This window comes from Phalacrocorax carbo, chromosome 2, assembly GCF_963921805.1.
Source record: "Phalacrocorax carbo chromosome 2, bPhaCar2.1, whole genome shotgun sequence".
NCBI lineage: Eukaryota > Metazoa > Chordata > Aves > Suliformes > Phalacrocoracidae > Phalacrocorax > Phalacrocorax carbo.
In genome coordinates, this window is record NC_087514.1 from 67,640,841 (window position 1) to 67,664,300 (window position 23,460).

General features: G+C 41.2%; 1 protein-coding gene across 1 annotated transcript in view; it reads left to right on the top strand.

Moving 5' to 3' along the window:
- The first annotated feature begins 962 nt into the window (after positions 1-962).
- The window catches only part of LOC104050918 (dynein axonemal heavy chain 5), a 178,554-nt gene continuing 156,056 nt past the window's right edge, over positions 963-23,460 (top strand). Inside the window, exons 1-11 of the mRNA XM_064443197.1 lie at positions 963-1,512; positions 4,669-4,769; positions 6,072-6,260; positions 6,360-6,434; positions 8,772-8,858; positions 10,266-10,337; positions 13,211-13,312; positions 14,226-14,412; positions 15,912-16,077; positions 16,193-16,286; positions 17,469-17,567. Coding sequence (XP_064299267.1) covers positions 1,350-1,512; positions 4,669-4,769; positions 6,072-6,260; positions 6,360-6,434; positions 8,772-8,858; positions 10,266-10,337; positions 13,211-13,312; positions 14,226-14,412; positions 15,912-16,077; positions 16,193-16,286; positions 17,469-17,567 — 1,335 coding nt within the window. The 5' untranslated portion in view covers positions 963-1,349. The remainder of the gene's footprint in view (positions 1,513-4,668; positions 4,770-6,071; positions 6,261-6,359; positions 6,435-8,771; positions 8,859-10,265; positions 10,338-13,210; positions 13,313-14,225; positions 14,413-15,911; positions 16,078-16,192; positions 16,287-17,468; positions 17,568-23,460) is intronic.

Consider the following 23,460-nt stretch of genomic DNA (forward strand, 5'->3'; position numbering starts at 1 on the left):
GGGGGAGCGGGCTGCGCCTGCGTGGCAGCGGGGCGGGAGGGGTAGGGGCGTGGAGGGGGTGGGCGCTAACGGAAAACGGCAGTGGGAGAGCGGCAGCAGGTCGGGGCGTTTTAGCAGCCGCGGAGCACCACTGCTTGCTCTGCCTGAGCATATTTGTCCCAGTGGTGGGGCGGCCGTGTACGCGCACACGTTGCTGGGTGCGAGGGGAGCGCCCCCGTCTCCTCAGATCAGGCTCGGGGCTGCCCTTGGCGCTGCCTCTTCTTCCTCCCGTGTTTCTTTACACACTCTCAGCGTCGTGGGCACTGTCAGTACTCATGGGGCGTGATTCAAGGTCACTGAGATGGGTTAAAAAAATAAAATGTAGAAGTGATTTGAGGTGTTAAACCCTTGTGTTTGAATGGCAACATATTGCGGTGAAAGCTCGGTTGTTGGGTATCGGCCGGAAAAATGAAGCACGCTAAGTAAGCGTGCCCCGGGTGGGTAAGCTGCGAACCGTGCAGTACCCTTGGGATCTACATGGAAGTGGCTTTGCCCGGCAGAGGAGAAGGGACAGGCCTCATTCAGCCACTCGCCTCAAGCTGTGTCGCTTCACATGTTGCCCAGCACCCCAGCTGCTGCCCTGCTGTGAGAGGCTGCGTCGAGGAGAGCGGGGTGCCTGACGGGGCGCAGCTCGCTACGGCCTCCCCAGCTCTGCACGTGGAAGTGCTGAGGCTCAGGGAAGCTGCTTGCTTAGGATTTAATCTATATTTAAGGGAAAACTATGGTGCATTTAAATGGACAAGTTATGAAATTAGCCCTGGGTTGGTGGATAGAGTGGGAAATGGGGACAGACGGGGTGCCTCCTGGGGCCTGGGCTATTAGCTGGGTTTGTGTAGGGGTTGCCATAGCAGCTGCCAGCAGCTCCCAGTGCCCAGGCAGACCGCAGGCTTAAAAACCCCTGTGGACACAAAGCAAGTGCCTCAGCCGGCACTCCGTGGCCAGCGCTTTGCAGCGGGACCTGCAGCTGTCGTGTGAGAAGGAGCTTAACCTGCCCCTCACGGCGTGAGTTCCCACCTGCAGCAGTCTGATCAGAAAGAAACGACAGCTGTGCAAGTAGAAATAAAGTTTTTTTAACAGGCAACCCGAGAAGATGCTTTTATAATTTTGTAATCTGCTTAGATCTTCTCATTTTAAATTAGCGGCCAAAAGTAGAGGGGTGGGGTTTTTATTTTTTCATTTCCTTGCTAGTCTATCATATTGGTGATACGAGAGGGATAAAAATACTGGGGTGTGGCTGGTTGTTACAATGATACATTGTCCAGTCATTTTCTGTATTGTTGATTTAGGTTGATCTTTGTGTGGTGGTGGAGATGGAGGAGGCTGTGGGAGGTGAGAGTGAGTTAGAGGGAAGAGTCGAGCGTAGTTCCTCTCCTGGTCACTCTGCACAGCAGGAATCAGAACGACTGAGAGCTACGCAACTTTTTTCCAAACCCAACATTGATCTCTGTCCACCTCTCATTGCTATAAAAAAAGGTAAGGGAGAAAATAATGATAAGTACTTCGTGTTGGCTTTGTACGGAAAAATATTCCAGGAACAAAATGAGAAACCAATTATTAAGTATAGTGTTTATTTTTATAACAGCTATTTATATATACTGGGTGGGTACATGCTATTCTGAATGTGCCAGTGTAGGGACTGCAATGTGCAATTCTCAGCTTTATGAATAAATATGTACATATAAACAAACACATATATTTTTAATATATATATGTGTGTGTATATATATATGTATTTACAGGGTCATGCACAGTACAACTCTGATCCCTTAGCACATTTCCTAGTGTTGAATCATAGTAACATGATCAGAACCATTCTTCTGGAATTTAAATGAGTAATACTCTATAGTACGGTATACTCTATAGTATGGCGTATGGCATGGTATCTATGAAACGTGACAATAGATTGAATAATTAGTTCAAATATTCTTGGACATGGCCTCACAGTGACATCGGTCAGCTCCCTCTGTGCTCATGGGTGCATCCCATCAGTGCCCATGGATTTATGTATGCCCACTTTGCTTCAGTATTCCCTGACCTTGTGGAAGAGGATCAGGTTAGAGCAAAGCTGATTGCTTACATACACTTGCACCGGCACCAGTCCTGACAGCATGGAGCACCTCAGCCCAGAGCGGGGTGCATCCCCCAGCACCAGCTCTGCTGCCTAGAGACAGACCCTGAGCCTCGCATTCCAGGATGGCTACAAGACAACAGTGGTGGCTGTTTCCTAACTCATCACCAAGGGAAACTACACTCCCTTACAGGGAATTGTTCTGTCTCTGGCATTCCTGCTTCTAGCCAGCTTAACCCCTTCTGCAGTTGGGCCTTCTTGCTCTCATTCCTGGGTCACAAATTACCACTGCTGAGCAGTTACAATTTGAATTTCCCCTTTGCTCCTATAAGATCCTCGCAGAGCAGCTAATGAAGTGTGGGCTGGATGAGCAGACAGTAAGATGGATTGAAAACTGATTGAACAGACAAGCCCAGAGCGTGGTGGTCAGTGGCACAAAGTCGTGTTGGAGGCCAGTAGGTAGCTGTGCATCCCAGGGATCAATACGGGGCCCAGTCCTGTTTAACATCTTCATTAATGATCTGGACGATGGCACAGAGTGTACCCTTAGCAAGGCTGATGATGGCACAAAACTGGAAGGGGTGGCTGATACGCCAGGGGTCGTGCTGCCATCCAGAGGGACCTCAAGAGGCTGGGGAGCTGGGCTGAAAGCAACCTCATGCGGTTTAACAAGAGGAAGTGCAAATTCCTGCACTTGTGGAGGAACAAGGCCATGCACCTGTACACGCTGGGGGCTGCCGAGGTGGAAAGCAGCTTGGCAGGAAAGGACCTGGATGGTCCTGGTGGATGCCAAGTTGAACTTGAGCCAGCAATGGGCCCTTGTGGCAAAGGCGGCTAATGATACCATGGGCTGGAGAGGAGGAGTGTTGCTAGCCGGTCAAGGGAGGTGATCCATCCTCTCTGTGCAGCACTGGTGAGGCCTTGCCTGGAGTACTGTGTCTGGTTCCGGGCTTCCCAGTACAAGAGAGACATGGACACACTGGAGAGAATCCAGTGAAGGGTCACGAAGATGATGAATGTACTGGAGCATATCTTCTATGAGGAAAGGCAGAGAGAGGTGGGACTGTCCAGCCTGGAGAAGAGGACGATCAGGGCAGCAATCTCATCAGCGTGTATAAATACCTGAAGGGAGGTATAAAGAAGATGGAGCCAGGCTCTCTTCAGTGGTGCCCAGTGACAGGACCAGAGGCAGTGGGCACAACCTGAAACACAGGAGGTTCCCTCTGAACATCAGGAAACACTTTTTCACTGTGGGGGTGACCAAGCACTGGCTCAGGTTGCTCAGGGAGGTTGTGGAGGATCCACCCTTGGAGATGTTGAAAAGCCATCTGGACACAGTCCTGGGTAATCAGCTCTAGATGGCCCTGCTTGAGCAGGGGGGTTGGACCAGATGACCTCCAGAGGTACCTTCCAATCTCAATCATTCTGTGATTCTGTGAATAATACATGATAATCGGGGGGGGTTGGAAGAGACACAATCTGTAAGAAAAATTATAAGGAAATAATTGCTATTAAGGTATTAATTTTAGTTACAGCCTCATTATTTATTTAGAATAGATTAAACAGTAGCTCCTGAAAGTTAGTGAGCCGCTCATTAGCACTACTGCATGCTCTGCTGAAGATCCTATTTACTGCCAAGGATGGGACCTAAATATCATCTTCTGAGAAATAATATAGCTGCTTTTTCTTGGACTAAAAGCAAGCTGTAGCAATTACAAATAGTGTTCTTGAGTGCTTTCAAATAATTATCTTTCTGAAGCTAACTAAAGCAGTATTTATGTTAAGGAGAGACAAAGCAATATTTAGGAATGCTTTGTAATTAAAATGTTTAAAAGAGAAATGGTGGCTGGCTAGAGAGAACTTATTGTACTTAGTATCAGGAAAACTTAAATACTCTTATTTGTTACTTAAATTACTTATAAATATTTCTAGGAAAAACAAAGGCATGCAATAAATTTGTGTTGAATAACTGAAAGAGCTTCAAAAGCTCTTAAGGAGGCTTAAATGATCAACAGAAGATAGTTACACACTCTAATGATGTATGTCCTGTTTTTATTGCAAATATTAGCAATCTTTCTTCTTCAGATATTCTGCGTGGTCAAGCTGTCCTGCAAGTCTCTGCAAGTAGCAAGTTTGTCAGAAATGCATGAGGCTGTCAACTAGAATTTAGATAAAGAAGTAACAGAAGAGGAATAATTGGGTGGCAATAGCAAGTGTGAAAAGTGACAATATTTCAGAGTCTCTATTTTTTCCAGAACTGATTTCTTCAAGCTAGTACCTTAAATTGCTTTTTCTTACCTCTACCGCTGTCGGCAGGGATTGTTTGCAATTGAACTCGAGACAAAAGCCATTATAAGACATATTTTCCCCCTAATGGCTTCTGAGGGTTTCTGCTGAGGCACAGGTTTTCTAATGTTTCTTTCATGTCTCATTTTCCCCAGCCTGAGGTTAGCCAGCAGATATTAAAACACAGCCTTAGAGGTCTTGTAAATGCATTTGTTGTGCATATACCTGAATAATTGTTACTTGTTACTTTTGAGCTTGTTACTTCTTTTCCCTAGACATAGAAAGTAAGCATCGTAGACATGGAGGGGACCTGAAGACAAGGAGCACTGAGCTAGGATCTGCTGTCACAGGATCACCTCTGACTGCTGTTCTTCCGGCAAGTGTTTTAGTGCTAAAATAGGTGGTGACTCAGCTACCTTTTGCCTGTTAAATTTTCTTCTGTACAGATTAATCTTGAAGCCTTCACTGACAAAAGTTTGACCTAATACTGGAGAGTGCTGACTTCCTTCAGTCTCTGTTAATAACAAGGAAAAAGAACAGCGAACCACTCAAAAGTGTATACAGTGTTAGGCCATTTACTTTCTGTGCTCACAATGTGTGTTGCTGGGATTTTGATTTTTTTTGTGGGGGAGGGGTTTGATCATCCACTGGTTAATCCCCTTTCTTTGCCAAGATGAAATTAATATTGGTAAGAATACTTGAAAAAGGTCATGCTGCATCAGGGAAGGCTTATGCCAAACAAGAGAACCAGCTGTTGGCATGGAAGCCAGAGATGACAAAAGACTGACATAGATGAGTTGGGACCTACGTGGGAGAAGAGTGCATGGTGAATCAGGAAAGACGTAGCTTTTAGAGACATCAGAATGGTACTGACCAACAACTGCAGGTATTCAGGCATTCTTGGTGTCTCCTGGTCTCGAAGAGGTACAGAGACACTCCAGACATCCCAGACTCCAGATACTCATGTCAGTGGGAGCTGTGTGTAGAAGGAAACGCTCAGTATGGTAACTTTTTTACCCAAATCTTTGGTTTTCCATATAGCTTCTGAAGATTGTCTATTGACTTAAAAATGTTATTCACCATATCTATTTTCAGTCTTGTTCACACTGTTACAAAGATTTTTAAAAATCCTTTGTCTACATAAATTTCCTTGTTTATCATATTGCTGCTACCTTTATATGACCTGTGTATTAAACATCAGTTGTATATTTGTTCAGTTGGTGACTGATTTTATAGTGGATTTGTTTTATTTATTTGCTTTGAGATAATAGCATGATACTATATATTAAAATGCTGGAAGTATAGAGATAGATCTGGTCTCAGATCTGGAATATGAACATATAGAAGTTTGGAAGCTGGATCCACAAAGCTGAGATTTGGATTAGAGCCTTTATAGTGCTAAACCTGTATTGTGACCTTAGCCTGGATCCACATCTGATTCTGAGGTCCTGATCTGGAGTTTCTCATCTGAAGTTTCCATTGTAGCAGCTTTATACTGAGAAATAATTCTGGCCTAACGAGTTAATTATTACTGATCTTTTCACTCTGCATTTTTAGATGTAATTTTTTATATTCCTGCTGTAAGTAGTTTATGAAACCAGCTTAAAGATCAACGATATAAAATACAGTCCTTAAGTGAGGAAAACCAATCTGTCTATAACAAACTTTTGTTTTCTAGACAACTGGTAAGAAAAGTATAGTATTTTCCAGTGAAACTAGGAAAGAACTAGCCAAGCAAGCCAAAGTTATGAAAGAGGAGAGAAGAGCTCAGATAGATGAAAGACACAAGTACTTGATATCAAGATTAGCAGATGGGATAGGCTTAAGTGAGCAGCAAGTGGAGGAGGCCATTATTTCTGATGACAAGGTAAATATTAATTAAATTGTTATTATTAAATATGTTTCCAAAATTTCCAGTCTTTTGAAGCTACTTCACAATTAACTACAATTGTAATTTTGTTTTCAGTTTCAACTTATAGAACAATTCTTTGCCCCTATTGGACTTAAAAAGTTGCTCTTCTTTTACCAAGATGTATTGCAGGTATGTTTCTGTTATTACTTATGCAAAAGCAGAGTTGCATTTTTTAAAAGAATCACATGACTTGCAAAATTCAGAAAATTTTAACAGAGATTTATTTTGCTATGTATGCCAATGTGGAAAGAACTTGGGTCTCATTGTTTAGATACTGCCATCTCAGCTTACATGAAAACAGAAGAATGCCCTGTGGTGTGGCTTCATACTGTTCTTTTTTTCACAAAAGAAAAATAAAAAATGTCAAAGTAAAGTAAAAATCCAGACTTCAAAAATTATAAAGATAATTGAGGCAAAGTGATCACAGTATTCAGAGTTAAAATATACTAGATTAGCTAACATAAGTATTTCAAGAACAGGGGAACTGTCTGTATAAGAACCATTTTACTTTCTCCTTTTGGTCTGTACTGCATCAACTCCACTATGGACAAAGCACTGATTCAAGAGGATGAAAAATGATGCAATTGCTTTCTAAATTAAGGTGACTTCATGTTCAGGTCTGTCCCATTCTGTGGAAAATAATCTTAAGCTTTGAAAACTGTGACTAGGAATACGGAAGTTGTGGTCCCCAAGATGTATTTCTCTCCTTTTCAATTTTGAGAAGGAGAAGCCTCTTCCTAAAAAGCAAAATCATTTGTTCAGCTTCCACTTGAGTGTGTGATATTAGAAGGTGCCAACCAACCCTGAAATTGCCTAACGTGACTGTTGTGGGCTTCCTGAACTGCGGAAGTCCTTCCTCAGTCCTTTCAGGTTATGCCATTGAGGAGCCATGTTAGGGTGAGCTAACTCACCATGTGGTGATATTTTAGGGTTGTTGGGGAGAAAAACTGTTTGATAATGCTTGATCATCAGTTAAGTGCAAGAATGAATTATAGATTCATTATAACCTATATAAGTTAAAAGAACTTTTGAGTCTTACTGTAATTGCTTAGAGACTTTGCAAAGCACAGGGTCAGTTCACCTGTCAAAACAGTTTAATCAGTTTTTCCTTTCACTGGGACTGTGTGCGCACATTTCTGTGATGAATGTGTCGTTCTCTGACTTAAGATGAAACTAAAAATCTTGAAATTGTTTTCCTTAACTGACAAACCAGAAATAAATGTCCAGCTTGGGTTAAGTGAAACATTTCAATTCTGCATTTAGTTTTATTTTATTTTTGTCTTTTTAACCATTAAAGTTTGAATTTCTGAATATATTGTTGCAAAAGCAGCATAGCATAAAAATAAATGGTTTTGATGGAAAGTATGAATGCCATCTCTAGCATCTTCCACCCCATTCTGACGAGTCTAGAGATCTCATTAAATTGACTGTTTTGCCAACAGTTTACTTTCAAACATATTGGAGAATTAGAGATCACACAGGGGCAGTATCATACATGCTTGCTCTGTTCTTACCCATTTTTGGCTATCCTTGGAGATGAAATACTGGCCTGGGCAGACCGTTGGCCTGACCTAATAGGCATGTTCTTACCAAGATTTGTCAAAGATTTGTCAGTCAGTGCTGCTCATCTCTCTTTTTCACCAGCTTGGGTGCATAATGTTCACTTGAGACTGTGCATAGGGGTTAGAAGATGGTGATTTGGGGTGGAAGTGGGGAGCCACCATTGTGTATCATACATCGCACGTTTAGTCTAGCAGGAGCTAGACCTTTTAGGAAGAGGCCTCTCCTTCTCAAACTTGAAAGAGAAATACACCTGCAGGCCTCTTTCACGTTACTTTCTGTTACATTCTTCCAAGTTCCAACAGATTTATTTTCCAAAGTGAGTGACAGAAAATTAGAGGGAAGCAGGTCTTGATCAGGCTTAATTATTTTTTGTTGCTTCGAAGAGAAGAGTGTGTGGGTACATCACAGTGGAGAGGGACCAGTGGCAGCAAGGCTTCTCAGAGAGAAATTTTTTCAAAGTGATGTATGGTTAAAGACATGGGCAGAAAACGAAATTTCTTTGCATTGTTAGCAGGATCTACCTAACAGGGTTCTTCGTGAGTCCTGCTCACAATTACATTATGACTTTGGGGACCAGGCACATGACTCTTTCTGCGAGACACCCAGTTTATTTCCATGGAGGAATTTGTTCTAGGAAACACTTGGGATTTAATTTCATTATATTTTCTGAGATTTTTTTTCCCCTCCTTCTTTGAGATTTTTCTGAAATAACTGTTTACTGGGGATTGTGAGATTCATGCAAAACTTATTCTCCAGATAAAACCAACCTCATTATTTCTATCTGGGAATTACTAACTGATTCAGAATAAGCTTAGTTATAATTCACATATTCAAATAGGATGAGGTATCTGTATGACAAAAGTTTATATTTTATTAACCTCTTATTTATAATTCAATTGCTAGCAAAAATCGAATGCATCATTGAGGTCAGATGGGTCAACGAACAGTTTGATTCAGAAGAAGTTATTTATTACCATGGGTTCTACTGAGGTATGGTTGAAAAATTCATTAGATGACATTTGAAAAGTAAAATATTGAAAAAAAACCCGTAACAGTTGTGCAGTCTTAAACAACTTTTTGTAATTCTTGAATAGATATTTAAGTACTTAGTCCATGTTCTCATAATGTAAGATCTCCCAACATTTCTCAAGCTGAGGTTGGAATTCACCAGTAAAGTAGTAGTGATTAATGGATTTGACTGATTGATTTGACTCTCCATTTGAATGGAGAGCAGGTCAAATAAACCTTTGTTGAAAAATTGCAGATCCTAACATTCTGGTTCATGGCTGCATGTTTAAGTGTTTTCCAGTGCTTATGCACTTCTGGTTTAAAAGTGCAGTTCATCCGTGGTTTTGTATTTGCTTTCATATAATAATACTGCGCATTACTCCAAAAATACCTTTAATAATTCCTTTATTCCATCTGAATTCTTATAACGGCCTCCTTACTGTAGTGTCTAAGCATTATTCAGCAGTTTATTCAGAGTAATCATTAAGATTTCTGATTAATTTGGGGGGAATCAGGTGTACCATCTACAATTTTCTTTGAATAAGACATGATGATGTATTTTTTTCCCCCCCCAATGAGCTTATATTAACATTGTTATGTTAGAAAAGACATAGCGGAAGAATTCTTTCTTGCTTTCATAGGAGAAGTGAGATTCATTCATATGCTAATTGGACAAATTGGAATGGCTTTTCAAATTTGTTGTAGTTGAATTATTATTAGATTTTATAGATTCAAAGTGGGCATTGTTGCAGTACTGATTTGAAAGTTTTCAATTACTTCAGTCCATCAAAAAGATGAAAATACATGCTAAAAAGTATTTGAATCAGAAGTTGTCAGTTTTTAAATTTTTTTTTTTAAATTAAATAAATGTAATTCTAAGATGATTGATTCTGGCCTAGGTGTCTATGAAAAGTAGTTTAAATGTTTGAAGGCTGAGGATATCTTAGTTTTCTTCAGTGAATTTCTGTTGGCAGATGCAGAAAGGGATTAGACAATCTCATGGATAGGTCCATAGATGAACACTGAAATGACTGGACAGGAATATGTCATCTAACAGCTCTCAAACAATGGTTGCAGGTGGTCAGGGAATCCAAGAGGAATGAAGCCCAGGAAGTAGTCTAGCTTGCAAGCTCTCCCTGAATTGCATTTTCTTGGTAGAGATGACGGTCTGCCCAGAAAGGCATTTTTTATGTTTTTATGTCACATAGAGAAAAAACAGTGTTTGATCTGAGAGGGACAGATTTTCAAATATCCTACTAACAGTTCACTACTTCTTTGAGTAATTAAATTTTTACAGTTTTGTTTTCAGCACATTTTTAAGTTGTTAGGTAAGTTACTTTTACTGTACACGTATTCTTTCTAACTGTCTGCATTTTGTCCTTTTTACAGAACTTTACAGGAGCTTGTGCATTTTTCCTAAGGGCATCAGATAAAGTCATAACTGCATCAAATGTTTCCCAGGTCAGACCAAAATCATGCAGTGTTTGCAGTGTACTTAATATTTTCTTAGACCTTTATTCACACAACTGGAACCAGGAAAAGAAGTGGGGAGTGCTTTCATGAAAATGTCTAGTTCTGTGTTTAACAGAAGTTCTTTTTCATCTGAATAGGTATTTATGATAAAGTAGTGTTATACTGATTTGGAAATCAGCTACTGCAATATTATTAAAACCAAGATTTTAATTAATGAAACTTTATTATTTGTCAGTCATTAAAAATATAGATTTTAATAGTAATAGGGAATAAAGACCTAAACCAGGAGATTTTCTTTTAATTAATGAGCCTAAATTATGGAAATGCTGCACTTAAATAACTGTATCTTTTAAACTTTTAAAATAAAGTTCATACTTGAAACTAACTAAAGTTTTCCTTCCCCTAAGAGCTTTAGTTATGTATAAGAAAAGTACTGTAACAGCCTTTTCTGACTTCCAGAAATACTCATGTTCTTGGGAAATGTTCGCAATAGTTTTTTACAAAGAGCATCCAGATACTAACATCTAAGAATAGATATTAAAGAAAAAATGTCATAACCCTGAAATAATATTCTCAAAAACATTGATGGACTCATTTTTATGCTCTACAGATTTTCTCCTTATTCATCACTAGTAGGTTGATGTGTTCTATTTGAGCAGGCCAAGGCTGTATTAAGTTTGTTTTCCAGCTACAGTCATGGAAATTAGTACTTCAGTTTCTGTCAGTCACTTGCTTTATAACAATATTTTTACTAATACCTCATCCAGGGGTGCAAAAGTAATTTCTAGGCTTCCTCTCCTTGCCCCCTGTCAGTCCTGCTGCACTGCTTTGGTTGGGTACTTGTCAGAATGGTTGTCCAAACTCTTCAGTTAGCTGCCTTGGTGCCTTCTCTTTGTGGTTGTCTTGTGATGCCCTTCTTTTGCCAGGGACTGCCATGTAGCTGTCATCAAACTTCATTCCTTATGTGAGGCAATATTTTTAGATACCATAGAAGGTAGAACAAGCCCTAATTTTCAGCCAGTCTTCACACTGATTAAGCTTGGAGCTCAGGCTCAGGCTGGTTTGGGAAATTCAGGTTTATCCTGAAGAGCTGCATAGAAACAGTCAGCTGGAAGCAGAACCTGAGGATCCCCTAGAAATACATGGATTTGTCCCCTATTTCTCAAGAGGAATAGCTGAATCTTCAGTGTCCTGTGGAAAGAAATGGATCAGGTGGTATGTCAACCTTGTCCTAGAGATTCAGAAGTGTCAAAAGACTTAATTTTCCATCTCCCCCTCCCTGAAACAAATGCAAACACTGTCATATGGGAGACACTGGTATTGTTAAAAGCATCTGAAGTGGAAAAATAGACGTCTGTTCACTGCTTCATTACCCTTCTGTCCTTTCTTTCTGCTGTTTTTTTAGCACACCCTCTTGCAGAAGGAAGTAGTTGGGGAGCATTTCCTTGTTAACAACCTTGCGGGCATTGCCTCCCAGGGAACATGTTCAGGCATGCAAAGAAACCTGTCTTCCTCGTAAGCACTTCTTCAAGCAGAATGATGCCTTTCTTTTTTTGTCCTCAACTTTTTGAGAAAGAAACTCTTTTGTACTTTAGTGGGATTATACTACTGTAATATTGTTTGGACATAGTATTCTACCCATACGTAACAACTAAATATCTTAAATACTCTTCTTTTGCATGCAAGTGGGGAACTAGTAAGAAACCTGTTAGTGAAATTAGTAACCAAGATAGGCAAGAATGTTGAAGCCTCTACAAAAATTCACTTGTAGTTTCCATTCCTAAAACACTCTGTAATTGCTGTCTTAGCACAGGCAAAAGTTGGGAGTAGAAGCTTCCAGGGCAGAAGTCAGTATGCATTCACCTGTATCAGTGAAACATTCATTATGATAAAGGCAAAATTATTGTATGTTTGTGCAGTTCGGAAGTTCTGAATGAGACTCCCTCTCTGCTAACAAGAGGCGTACCCAGAGCTGAAATGGCTAGTCAATATGGGTTGTAGAAAGCACATGGCCCATGTTCAGGATGTATACATTTGTAAGCAAAATGCCAGCAGCAGCAAAGCCAATCAGTCCATAAGCAGATACCGTTGGGAAAAGATGCAGTACCTCTCCTCTTCTAATTTATGCTTTTAAAAATTATGCTCACCGCTACTGTCTCTCCCTGTACCCACCTTCAGCAATTCACTGCTTCTTGCTTCACATTAACTAGAACAGACTACAATAGACTATTTCAGTTGGAGGGGACCCACAGTGATTATCTAGTCCAACTGCCTGACCAATTCATGGCTGACCAAGTTAAAGCATGTTGTTAAGGTCATTGTCCAAATGCCTCTTAAACACTGACAGGCTTGGAGCATTGACCACCTCTCTAGGAAGCCTGTTCCAGTGTTTGACCACCCTCTTGGTAAAGAAATGCTTCCTAAGGTAAGTTCAGTAACAATGAACTGGAGAGAACTATGCAACTGAGAGAGGTATTTCTTGCCTGATACATTTGTTGTCCTTTTTAAGGCATTTATGATAGATGGAAGCTGTTCCTCTGAAAGAGAAATGCAGGCATATAATTGTTTTAAGATTAATTAATGCGTTGATGTTAAATGGTTCATTTTAATTGGTTGCTGGAGTGTTGCTACAACATGGGTCTGACTCTCCTGGTGACTCAAACTTAGGAGCAAGTCTTGGAACTTCTGGTTGAATTTTAGTCTATATCCAATCCAAATTCAGTAGCTGGGAGGCAATATCCTCATGGAACCTACATAGTTATGGACTGTGTATACGTCTACCATGCGTCTGAATTTCGCTCAGATAGTATAATATTGCAGAAGTTTACATGCAGTCTGCTAATTTTTGTTTCTTCCTGAAGGAGGTGAATTTTGGCGTATTTGATTGTACTAATGGAAATATCCTTCAGGGCCTGGAATTTTTCTTGTCCCAAATCATGATACCAGCACTTAAATCCCAACAGGTAATCAAATAGCTAGTCTTTTTTCTCAAGAACATGTGGAATTAAGGCAAGTGGCTGCTGCAGTCCTGTTTGTGCATCAGTTGAACATAAAACAGAGGATACAAAAAGATACAAGTCTACTATAGGCATTTATGGAAGTAATGCAATTTGTATACGTGTTTGAAATTCATATAGTTATTGTTTATTTTCAAGCAATAGCACCAGCCATAATGCTCATGACAAAGGAGAACGTAGCATAGCAACCATACTAAGGTAAAACTGATGACTTAATTAAATCTAGATTAAGCCTGGATTGAAAGAAGTGTCAAGTCCTTCTGGCAGCACAAAGGATCAGTCCATGATTTTATTCTAGAGCGTGGACAGCAAGCGCTGTATCAGTACAGCCAGGTTATCCAGCTTCTTTGAGTTGTCCTTGTTCTGTGGCACTTGCAAAGCATCACAGTTGGTCCTGTTGCCTCCAGAAAAACACATTCTGAGACAGGAAATATAATGAAGCTCAGTGTCTGTCGAGAATGATGCTGTCGTATGCTGTTATCATATGCTACCATTTTGTCTCACCCAGGATCAGGAAGGGAGATTAGAATCGGTTTTCTCTGTTCAGAGATCACCAAATCAAACTGAGAAAAAGACAACTCATTGTGAAGACAGTGAGAGCAGGGAGACATTTTTATTTATTGAGAGCCTCTTGCTTGTCTCTTGCCTAACAGAATAGTTAAATCAATGCACACTTTAAAGTATTTACGTTATAGTACAGGTAAGTGTATTTTAAAGGGCTTACTGATAAATCTTCATATACTGCCATGAATAAGAAATACCTTTCTAATGAAAAATAAGGTACATTTTGTGTTCAAAAAAAATAAAAGTGTGACCCTCATCTTACTTTTTTTTTTCCCATAAATCATAAAATAATCAGAACTGGGGAGCTGTGAAAGAAGGCTTGAAGAACAGCCAGATACAAGATTTTCTGTATTCAGTGGATAAGTTTGTGGGTATTTTGTCATCATCAAGACAGAATATAGAAGATAAAGTTCAGCTCACAAAAGTGGATATTGATATTTATGTCAGCAACTTACAGAACCCATCTGACTACATAACTGCAGGTGCATAATTCCTAAAGCAAAGCAAACACAATGATGTCAATAAAATAATTTTTATGCCATTAGTAAAAATTTAATTGGAGGAATTAATTAATCTTCCCAGAGCTATTATACATTTTTCTGCTTACTCTTGCCAGGTTTCTGACTGTGTGATCATAAAATTATCAATCATTTGCCCATCTTTTAATTCATAGATCTTAAAGGATTAGGTGGTTCCTTGACATATAATGTATGCAGTGGCCTGTGTTCCTCCTAGTTTGCTGACCAAATAGTTGCTGAGTGAAGTCATCTACTAGTGTGTATACTCTACTAATGTATATACCTTTCAGGTTCTTTGTTCCTGGGGAAATCCCATCTGATATTAAGCCTGGCTCTGAAGGCTATGAGTCAAAACAGGATGAATTTATAAAAATTTATATATACATATATATGTATATGTAAGAAAAAGAGTAGTTATGTCTCTCTGAACAATAGCTTTCCACCATTTCTTACTATCACATGGACATTCAGAGTGAAATAATGCCAAACTAGTCATTACTTCTGCAATCCGACTCAACCCTACATGAGCCTGTGGGAGGACAGCTCTCACAGAAGAACTAGTGACTCTTAAGCTGAGGCAATAACGTTAGGTAACTGGACAAGTTCTTTAGATCCATTTAGGAGTACAAGCTCCATGAGTCCTAAATATAATGCACCAAGTGAGACAGGACAAGGGGTAATGGTTTTAAACTAAAGGAGTCTAGAAGAAGGTAGATTCAGACCAGATATAAGGAAAAAATTTTTTACAGTGAGGGTGGTGAAGCACTGGCACAGGTTGCCAAGAGAGGTGGAAGGTCCCCCATCCCTGCAAACATTCAAGGTCAGGTTGGATGTGGCTCTGAGCAACCTGATTTCATTGAAGATATCCCTGCTCACCGCAGAGGGGTTGGACTAGATGACCTCTAAAGGTCCCTTCCAACCTAAACTGTTCTATGATTCTGTGATTCTATGACTCTTTCAGCTACTAGGGCAATCTAAAAGATGTCACCACTTATAGATTATGGGGAGCTTTTGTGACTGTTAATAATGGTGTCTGTTATGTGATGCTTTTAATGTGGAATAGGCTGCAGTGGCAGAAAGAGAGAAATGTGAAGTAAGCCTTTACTTATGAAATACAAGCAGAAAAATATACGCATAATAGTTAATGCATTTCTTGGACTTCTGAAATGTGATTCTCCCAAAATCACATCACTGTATTTTTTTTTTCTTATGAACTCACTGTATTTTTAAGTTTCCATTGTAAAGGATATGCAATAGTAACAGAGTAGGTAGATACAAGTTGTACATATGTGCATCTTGTTGTTACAGTCTTAATCTTTTCCTGTTGTTGGGGAGTGATTTGAATATACTCAGCTTACAGAAAGTCTCAGCTTATGTTTGCTAAGGACATTTAACTTCTGTAGTTAAAAATCAGTATTTATTTCTTAGTACTTATGAGACTGTCCCATTCTATGATTTCAAAGGCAGTAACACAGAGGTCACTGAGAAACTTGAAGAAGTGGTCATGATTTGGATCAAACAGATCAGACAAGTTTTATTGGAGAGTGAACAAATAAGAAGAGAAGCTGATGACATTGGCCCATCTGCAGAACTGGAACACTGGAAGACAAGAATGTCATCATTTAACAGGTTAAATCCCTGTATTATTTCTCACAGAGTCTAAAAAAAGAAAAAAAAAGCTTTGTAAAAATAAATGTTCATTTTCATTCCAAAGAGAGTATTAAATATGTTTTTTTCTTCAAAGTCTTTTAGAGGAGATCAAGAGTTCAAGAGTAAAGAAAGTTATAAGTATTCTTCAGGCAGCGAGATCAAAGACATTAAAGCAATGGAAAGAGCTGGTAATTACAATGTTTTAACAAAAGTTTTAAATGAGTACAGTACTGTATTTGTAATACACACAGAACTGAACACAGTGCTAAAAATAGTTTTGAGTGTTTATGCTGGTTTTGTACTGTGGTTTATTACCTGTTTGTTGAAAAATATGACACGGATGATTCTGAAGTTATATAGATAACTTGGAAATGTCGATGCTTCTGTAATGTGTTTTTCAGTAACATGGTGGGTGGAATGGTTATGCAAAAGTAAAGCAATGCAGCAAATCAACATTTTTCTGTCTCTCTCCAGCTGTACCCTGTGCAGGCCAATTGTAGAGACGTCTGAAAGTTCATCATACCGCTTTTAGAATTTTTGACAGCTGGCTTTTTGTAACATTACTACTACTTCAGATAAGTGGATTGCTGTAATGTAAACATATCAGTCAAAATTGTAGGCAAGCCAGAAAATAAACTGTAGACCACGTACAGCCAGTCAGACCCCCTCAAAACACCAGAATGCAGATCTTCTCGCACTTGAAAGAGGGTATTCTACTCTTTTGAAAATAAACCAGGAAAACAGTATCACCTTACTGAGTTTTTAATTTTGTGTTTAACATATTTGCAGACTTTTATGATAAGTGGAATTTGGCTGACAGTGTCTGTACAGAGCCAGTACAAGCTAAGTATGATGAACTAGATTTCTTTCGTCATACAGAATTGCCTCCTAAGTACTGGATAGTTCCACCTGTCATGAACAGAAGGATATACAGGCATTATTTGTGGACTCATTTGCCCTAACAAGCATTTACTAAAAAATGATGGGAAACATCCTGGTACATTTCAGGGATCTTGTCTAAGTTCTGTAGAATGGGTACCATGCCAATACCATTCTAAAATGTAAGTCGGATTATCAAAAACACACTATTGTACTTCCATCAGGAAGAAAAAACTTTGGTGGTCTAGGTAAGGAGTTCCTCTAAATCACATCCAAAATGTTGCTGATTGCCAGGTAGATCTTTCTGCATGTAAACCTGGTTATTTCTTATGTAGGGAAGAAGAAATGGCTTATTTGAGAGAACTTCCGTGAGAAAATGTTTGCAAGGTGGAATCACAGTCTTGTGGTAGCATGTACTGTAAAAAAGCAAGAACCTGTTCAGTAAATTTTAACAGTATTAATTCTATATATGTATTTTTTTCGCCCTTCAGGATGGTAGTATAACAGTTGCTGCCAATGAAGCTAAAGACAACGTGAAATATTTATATACATTGGATAAATTTTTCGGTCCACTTGCCAAAGCTTCACCTGTAAGTAGTACTCTAAAGGCACTCAACATGAAATTCAGGAAAGAAAGGCAAGGCTTTTGCTGCTGAAAGACAGATATTTCTCCTTTCAGTATTTAAGTCCTATGCTTAATGATTAGTGGACAGCTTAACTCCTTTGGCATCAGCGAATTGAGTTTACAGATTTTGAATAAGCCATATGTAAGACTACTTTTTGTGTAGGAGGCAGTTGTCATTCCAGAAGATATTTGAAGGGCATGAGAAAAATAAGAAAAATATGATGTTTTTCCAAAATTTTTATCGAGCTGATTTGTCTTGGTGAGGTCGGGCCTTACATCTGATACTTCTTCCTGTCTCCATGCTTCAGCTAACAGTTACTTATGATTGTTTTAATGCAAATATTATACAATAAAATGGTCTTAAGCCTTCAGCTGAGCTGAAATTGGGCAGCTTCCACTTATTTTACAGGTTAAAGCTGTTTATCTTGGGGGTAGCACATATTTACTGTCATCCTGGTTCAAATGATAAAACTTATTTTCATAACCATGTGGGTCTCAGGTTTAATTTTTTAAGCGAGAGCATGAATTTTTAATATACAGCCACCAGGTAAAACTGTCTAAGCTTACATGGTTCAGGAGATTTACAGAAAATCCAGCTGCTTACAAATTTTCTAAATATTGTTTTCAAAGCTTGAACTCCATGTGACACCATTGTGCAATTTTACACTGCTTTTCTTCTGCAAATATTCACTGTTCTGCCATATTGGACTTGACTTTTAGATACCATACTATTTTATCCTTTTGTAGACCAGCTGCTGTCTCTTGTTCTGGGTTCTCAGTATATCTGGCTTGCATGCATTTTTGTTGAATCTTTCTGTGGGATGGAAAGTGCTATGGTTCAGTATCCTCAGAAAGAGAGAGGTTATTGTTGCCTTGCCTCCCCCTTCTGATTTCTCTTCTGTACTGATCTAGGCAAAAAGAGGAAAGGCCAACTTTCTTCTTCTTGTCCTTCCTGCAGCAGGCTGACTCTTTCGTAGCAGTGTATGGCTTCTTTTCCTCAGGTAGCATATTCCTTTGCAGAGCAGGCTCCAGCACCTTCATACACTGAGGCCATTGCCAAAAAGAGTACAACATCTGTTTTCCCTCTGCAAAATCCCACTCTGGAAGAAGACCTATTCATTTATTCATTACCCATTCCTCATTTTTTTCTCTTAGTCACAGAGTGTTAAGTCCCTGCAAATGAATTGGATGGTGCAGTTCATAGAGATGTGTCATGGTTTTAGCTGGGATAGAGTTAATTTTCTTCACTCTAGCTGGCCCAGTGCTGTGCTTTGAACTTAGCATGAAAAAAATGTTGAGATAACACACAGTTGTTTTGGCTGTTGCTGGGTAGCGCTTGTACTAGTCAAGGACATTTCTACCTTCCCATGCTCTGCTGGGTGCACAAGAAGCCGGGAGGGGAGGGGGCACAGCTAAGAGAGCGGATTCAAACTGGCCAAAGGGATATTCCATATTATGTAACGTCATGCCCAGTATGTTAACTGGGAGGAGCTGGCCGGGGGAGGGAGGCAGCAATTGCAGCTCGGGGACGGGCAGCATTGGCCGGCAGGTGGTGAGCGGCTGTATCGTTTGTGTGTCTGTGGGGTTTTTTTCCTTCCTTTTCCATTTTATTAACATTATTGGCATTATTATCGTAATCATTATTATAATTATTATTTTATTGTAATTATTAAACTGTGCTTATCTCAACCCACAAGTTCTTTTGCTCTTCTGATTCTCTTCCCCATCCCACAGGGGTGGGGGGGGAGTGAGCGAGCGGCTGCGTGGTGTTTAGTTGCCAGCTGAGGCTGAACCATGACAGTCCATTTTGGCGCCCAACGTGGGGCTCGAAGGGTTTGAGATAATAACAGTTGCTGGTCACAGCATTGATTCATCTGCTCTCAATATTAGTTTGTCCAGTCTTTACCATGCTGATTGTAAAGTACACGTTAAAAATTGCTGTTGGTTTTTGTAGTTTACTGTGCTCTGCAGTGATTAGAGATGTTTTGCCTAGGAGATTTGTTATTAAAACACTGGCATTGACCGTTATCAGTTATTTAGGTCTTGCATGGAAGCCGTTACTGTACTTCAGCTACCACCTCATGGAGACAATTAGCAATTATACCTCCTCCTCTGAGAGGTTTTTTATGGAGGAAATACAGAATGGCACCTTAGCTACCATCTTTTATAATGTCTCCTCCTTCATTACAACAACTTTTCAGTATCTTGAACATCCTTGGGTAGTTAAGATACATCTGTTGGTATTGTTTTGGCAGACGGTGTCAGTTCTGTCTAAGGTTAATAAGCAGGTTAAGAATATAATCCAGATATCTGCCCCAAGGCTCGATAGCTATGCGTGGCAGGGTATGTGGGATAGTATGGGCAAATGCCTAAGATGGTGGGCACCCCCCATGATGTGGGACTTCACTCCTGGACAAGTGCAGAGTCCTGAAAAATTAGTAGAATATTTGGAGGAAATATGTTGTCACCCTGGCAATTCCAGAGAGATACAAATCACTGCAATGTGCTGGGGCCTAGCTCATGCCTATCGAGCCCTATTTAACACTATTCAGTACCCCCAAGGGGAAGAGAAGGTCTCTGGATCTAAAAAGACAAAGACAAGGAAAGCAACAAGCACTGCGGCCACTCAAACCCCCACGACAGACACTGCAGCTACTCCAACCCCAGTGACAAGCGTTGCAGCTAAACCAGAGGACCAACCTGTCCAATCAGTCACCCCTATACTCAAGAAGAAATCTTGGAAGAGAAAGTCAACTCATTTAGAAAGAGATTATGAGGAACCAGGGCCATCACAAGAAGAGGAGGAGGAAGAAGAAGAATGTGTACAAGAAACGGAAACTACCCGATCCCTATCCTTGAGTGAGTTGCGGGGTATACGGAAAGATTTCGAGCGTCATTCAGGTGAGCACGTTATCACCTGGCTGCTCCGATGCTGGCATAATGGGGCCAGTAGTCTGGAATTAGAGGGGAAGAAAGCCAAACAATTGGGATCCTCTCTAGGGAAGGGGGCATTGATAAAGCAATTGGAAAAGGGACACAAGCCCTCAGCCTCTGGAGGCGACTCCTGTCCGGAGTGAGAGAAAGGTACCCCTTCAAAGAAGATATTGTATTTCGCCTAGGAAAATGGATGACCATGGAGAAAGGCATCCAGTATCTAAAGGAATTAGCTGTGCTTGAGGTGATTTATGGTGACCTGGATGATCAACGGTCATCCAAAGATCCAGATGAAGCCAAGTGCACACGACCCATGTGGTGGAAGTTTGTATGGAGCGCACCATCCTTGTATGCAAACTCATTGGCAGTGATGTCCTGGAAAGATGACGAGACACCAACGGTGGCAGAGTTGATTGATAAACTCCGGAAGTATGAAGCATATCTCTCTTCCTCGCTCATCTCTGCTGTTGAGAGACTGTCCCGAGAGGTCCAGCAACTCAAAGAAGATAGGTCCTACTCCCCACCAGTACAGACCAGTATCTCAGCCATTAGGAGTAAGCGTCCCTTTGCTCAACAGAAGGGATACACGTGATGGGGCACCCTATGGTTTTACCTGCATGACCACAGAGAGGACATGAAGAAGTGGGATGGAAAACCTACCTCGACCCTAGAGGCACGGGTACGTGAGCTGCAAGGGAAAACAATCACTCAGGGGAGTTTCTCTAGGAGAGCTGCTGCTCCAGTTTCCAGTAAGCAATTCCCCAGACAGAGGAGCAGAAGTGCTGATGGCCTGACTGGTCTTAACAGAGACACCCGTGATTCATATCTACCGGAAGTGAGTGATGAATACTATGATCAGGACTAGAGAGGCCCTGCCTCCAGCCAGGTGGAGGAAAGGGATAACCGGGCTTACTGGACTGTGTGGATCCAATGGCCTGGCACATCTGACCCACAGGAGTATAAAGCTTTAGTGGACACTGGTGCACAGTGCACCTTAGTGCCGTCAAACTATATAGGGGCAGGACCCATCAGTGTTGCTGGAGTGACAGGGGGATCCCAAGAGCTAACTGTATTGGAGGCCGAAGTGAGCCTAACCGGGAATGAGTGGCAAAAGCACCCCATTGTGTCTGGCCCAGAGGCTCCGTGCATCCTTGGCATAGACTACCTCAGGAGAGGGTATTTCAAGGACCCAAAAGGTTACAAGTGGGCTTTTGGTGTAGCTGCCTTGGAGACGGAGGAAATTAAACAGCTGTCTACCTTGCCTGGCCTCTCGAAGGACCCTTCTGTTGTGGGGTTGCTGAAGGTCAAAGAACAACAGGTGCCGATTGCCACCACAACAGTGCACCGGTGGCAATACAGCACCAACCAAGACTCTCTGATCCCCATCCATGGGCTTATTTGTTGACTGAAGAGCCAAGGAGTGATAAGTAAGACCCACTCACCCTTTAACAGTCCCATATGGCCAGTCCGGAAGTCTAATGGAGAGTGGAGGTTAGCAGTAGACTATCGTGGCCTGAAGGAAGTCACTCCACCATTGAGTGCTGCTGTGCCAGACATGCTAGAACTTCAGTACGAACTGGAGTCAAAGGCGGCCAAGTGGTATGCCACAATTGATACTGCTAATGCATTCTTCTCAATCCCTCTGGCAGCAGAGTGCAGGCCACAGTTTGTTTTTACTTGGAGGGGTGTCCAGTATACCTGGAATCGACTGCCCGAGGGGTGAAACACAGCCCTACCATTTGCCATGGACTGATCCATGCTTTGGAACAAGGTGGAGCTCCCGAACACCTACAATACATTGATGAGATCATTGTCTGGGGCAATACAGCAGAAGAAGTTTTTGAGAAAGGGAAGAAAATAGTCCAAATCCTTCTGAAAGCTGGTTTTACCATAAAACAAAGTGAAGTTAAGGGACCCGCACAAGAAATCCAGTTCTTAGGAATCAAATGGCAAGATGGTCATCGTCAGATCCCCATGGATGTGATCAACAAAATAGCAGCCATGTCTCCACCAACTAGCAAAAAGGAAACACAAGCTTTCTTGGGCGTTGTGGGTTTTTGGAGAATGCATATTCCACACTACAGCCTGATCGTAAGCCCCCTCCATCAAGTGACCTGGAAAAAGAATGATTTCAAATGGGGCCCTGAGCAACGACAAGCCTTTGAACAGATTAAACGAGAAATAGTTCATGCAGTAGCTCTTGGGCCAGTCCGGGCAGGACAAGATGTAAAAAATGTGCTCTACACCGCAGCCGGGGAGAATGGCCCTACCTGGAGCCTCTGGCAGAAAGCGCCAGGGGAGACCCGAGGTCGGCCCCTAGGGTTTTGGAGTCGGGGATACAGAGGGGCCGAAGTGCGCTATACTCCAACTGAAAAAGGATATTGGCAGCATATGAAGGGGTCCGAGCTGCTTCAGAAGTGGTTGGTACTGAAGCACAGTTGCTCCTGGCACCCCGACTGCCAGTGCTGGGCTGGATGTTCAAAGGAAACATCCCCTCTACACACCATGCAACTGATGCTACATGGAGTAAATGGGTTGCACTGATCACACAGCGGGCTTGAATAGGAAACCCCAGTCGCCCAGGAATCTTGGAAGTGATTACAGACTGGCCAGAAAGCAAAGACTTTGGAATATCACCAGAGGAGGAGGTGACACGTGCTTCTTCAGAAGCCCCAGTGTATAACAAACTGCCAGAAAATGAGAAGCAATATGCCCTGTTCACTGATGGGTCCTGTCGTCTTGTGGGAAAGCACCGGAGATGGAAGGCTGCTGTATGGAGTCCTACACGACAAGTAGCAGAAACTGCTGAAGGAGAAGGTGAATCGAGCCAGTTTGCAGAGGTAAAGGCCATCCAGCTGGCCTTAGACATTGCTGAATGGGAAAAGTGGCCAGTGCTCTATCTCTGTACTGACTCATGGATGGTG